The sequence below is a fragment of the Chrysochloris asiatica genome, unplaced genomic scaffold, assembly GCF_000296735.1.
Source record: "Chrysochloris asiatica unplaced genomic scaffold, ChrAsi1.0 scaffold00345, whole genome shotgun sequence".
NCBI lineage: Eukaryota > Metazoa > Chordata > Mammalia > Afrosoricida > Chrysochloridae > Chrysochloris > Chrysochloris asiatica.
This window is the reverse complement of record NW_006408863.1, coordinates 2585834-2587659: the sequence shown is the minus strand read 5'-3', so window position 1 is coordinate 2587659 and position 1826 is coordinate 2585834. Positions and strand designations below refer to the sequence as shown.

Here is a 1826-nt window from a genome sequence, read left to right as displayed (position 1 = left end):
AAAAAAAAAAAAAAGAATATATTTGAATCAACGGAAGGTCAAATTAGTAATTCTGAAGCATCTGTTAAATACAAGACGGCTAGAAGAGCAATCAGAAAAACAAAGGAGGGGGATGCAAAGACGGCCTAAGATTCATGTGGGGAATGACCTGCATGTGATTGGAATTCCAGAACACGAAAAGACAAAAAAAGCACAGAGAAAACTGCCAAAGAGTTGTTGACAGAAAACTTAAATAACGTGAGAAATGACAGCATTCAGGAAGTTCAAAGAACCCTCAACAGAACAAACCCCAAAAGAAGAGTCACAAAAACATCATAATCTAACTTTCCAAAACCAAACACAAGGAAAGAATCCTGAGAGCAGATGGGAAACAGGAAAAATTAACTACATGGGAGAAACAACAAAACTAAGCTCTGATTCTCAACAAAACCATGCAGCAAAACAATGAAAGAACATATGTAAAACTCTGAAAGAAAAACCACCAACCAAGAAATATATATATACCCACTATTTAATGTACTGGTTTTTTTTTTTTGGAATCCTGGTATGGCACTGCAGGATAAGGACTGTCTGAACTGCAAGATTGGCAGTTCAAACTCACCAACTGCTCCTTAGAAACCCTGTTAACGGGTCAGAGTTGGAACCAACTTGACAACACTAAAAAACAATTTATTTTTACCTACAATAATTAAGTCAAAGGTCCTTCTTGCATCAGTAGCATCTTATAACCTAGGGCAGGTGATAGTGTGACCATATCAGTTTACAAACTCTATGTGCAGAAAACTTAGAGCAAAATATTTTCTTTCTATCTTCCTGTCATACGACATCTCTTCTCCCCTCATTATCATTAACTCCAATGCATTTGATATCTCCAGAATTTAATTCACATATAACCCTACTTTTCAGAAATATGGCCAAGTACAAAAATACATACCATTTTCTTTCCAGAAGGTTCCCAGAGAGCAACATCTCCCCATGATGTGTTATAGAAGTACTTCTCTCCTGGATCAAAGGCTTTAAGGTCCTTTAAAAGAGAGAGAGAGGACAATCACTGAAAACCCAGAAGATAAAAGATTTCATTACAAGCTCGTTAGATCACAGAGAGCCTCAGAAATCTACATGAGAAATGAAAATTAAAGCCCATCAATCAAATGTAAGAGTGCCCATTAAGTGAAAGCATTGGTGGTTCAGAGGCTGCAGGAGGTGAGGATTCTAATTCCTGGCTAATGTACCTCATACACCGCCACCACATACCTAGCTATATGATACTACCATGGTTGGACAGACTTCAGCAGAGCCTCCAGGCTAGGACACATGAGAAAAAAAAAGCCTGAAATCAGTCAATTAAAATTCTGTGGATCACAATGGTCCAATCCACATCTGACCAGAGGAATGGCACAGAAGCAGGCAGCATTTCCTTCCCCTGCACACAACACCACCACGAGGTAATGGTCAGCTCCACAGTAGCTAATATAACCACCACCCAATAAGAATGAGAACCGATGAGAAGACAGGTTGGAATAATTAAGGTTAAATTCTAAGAAATAAATAGATGAAGCTCCTGAAAAATGATTTTTAGCCCCAAACAAAATTATTATGTAGACTATATCTCAGCAAAGCCTAGATGTATGTAAAGATCCAAAACCCATGTAGTTTTTTTCACGAGGTCAAATAAAGAAGCAAAACAATCCTTCAAAGTAAAAGAATGTTTATCCTGAACATACTTTTTGAAACTATAGATTACCACTCTTTAAAAAATCCATTTAATACTAAAGTAAATAATGCTTATCAGGACAGATTATGAGGGTTGGAAATGCAAAGGTAGA

The 1826-nt window shown here is 37.2% G+C and overlaps 1 protein-coding gene across 1 annotated transcript in view; it reads right to left on the bottom strand.

Moving 5' to 3' along the window:
- Nucleotides 1-1826, bottom strand: part of ADNP2 (ADNP homeobox 2) — a 32088-nt gene that overhangs the window by 19238 nt on the left and 11024 nt on the right. Inside the window, exon 2 of the mRNA XM_006875894.1 lies at nt 935-1024. Within this exon, the coding sequence (XP_006875956.1) occupies nt 935-1024 (90 nt within the window). The remainder of the gene's footprint in view (nt 1-934; nt 1025-1826) is intronic.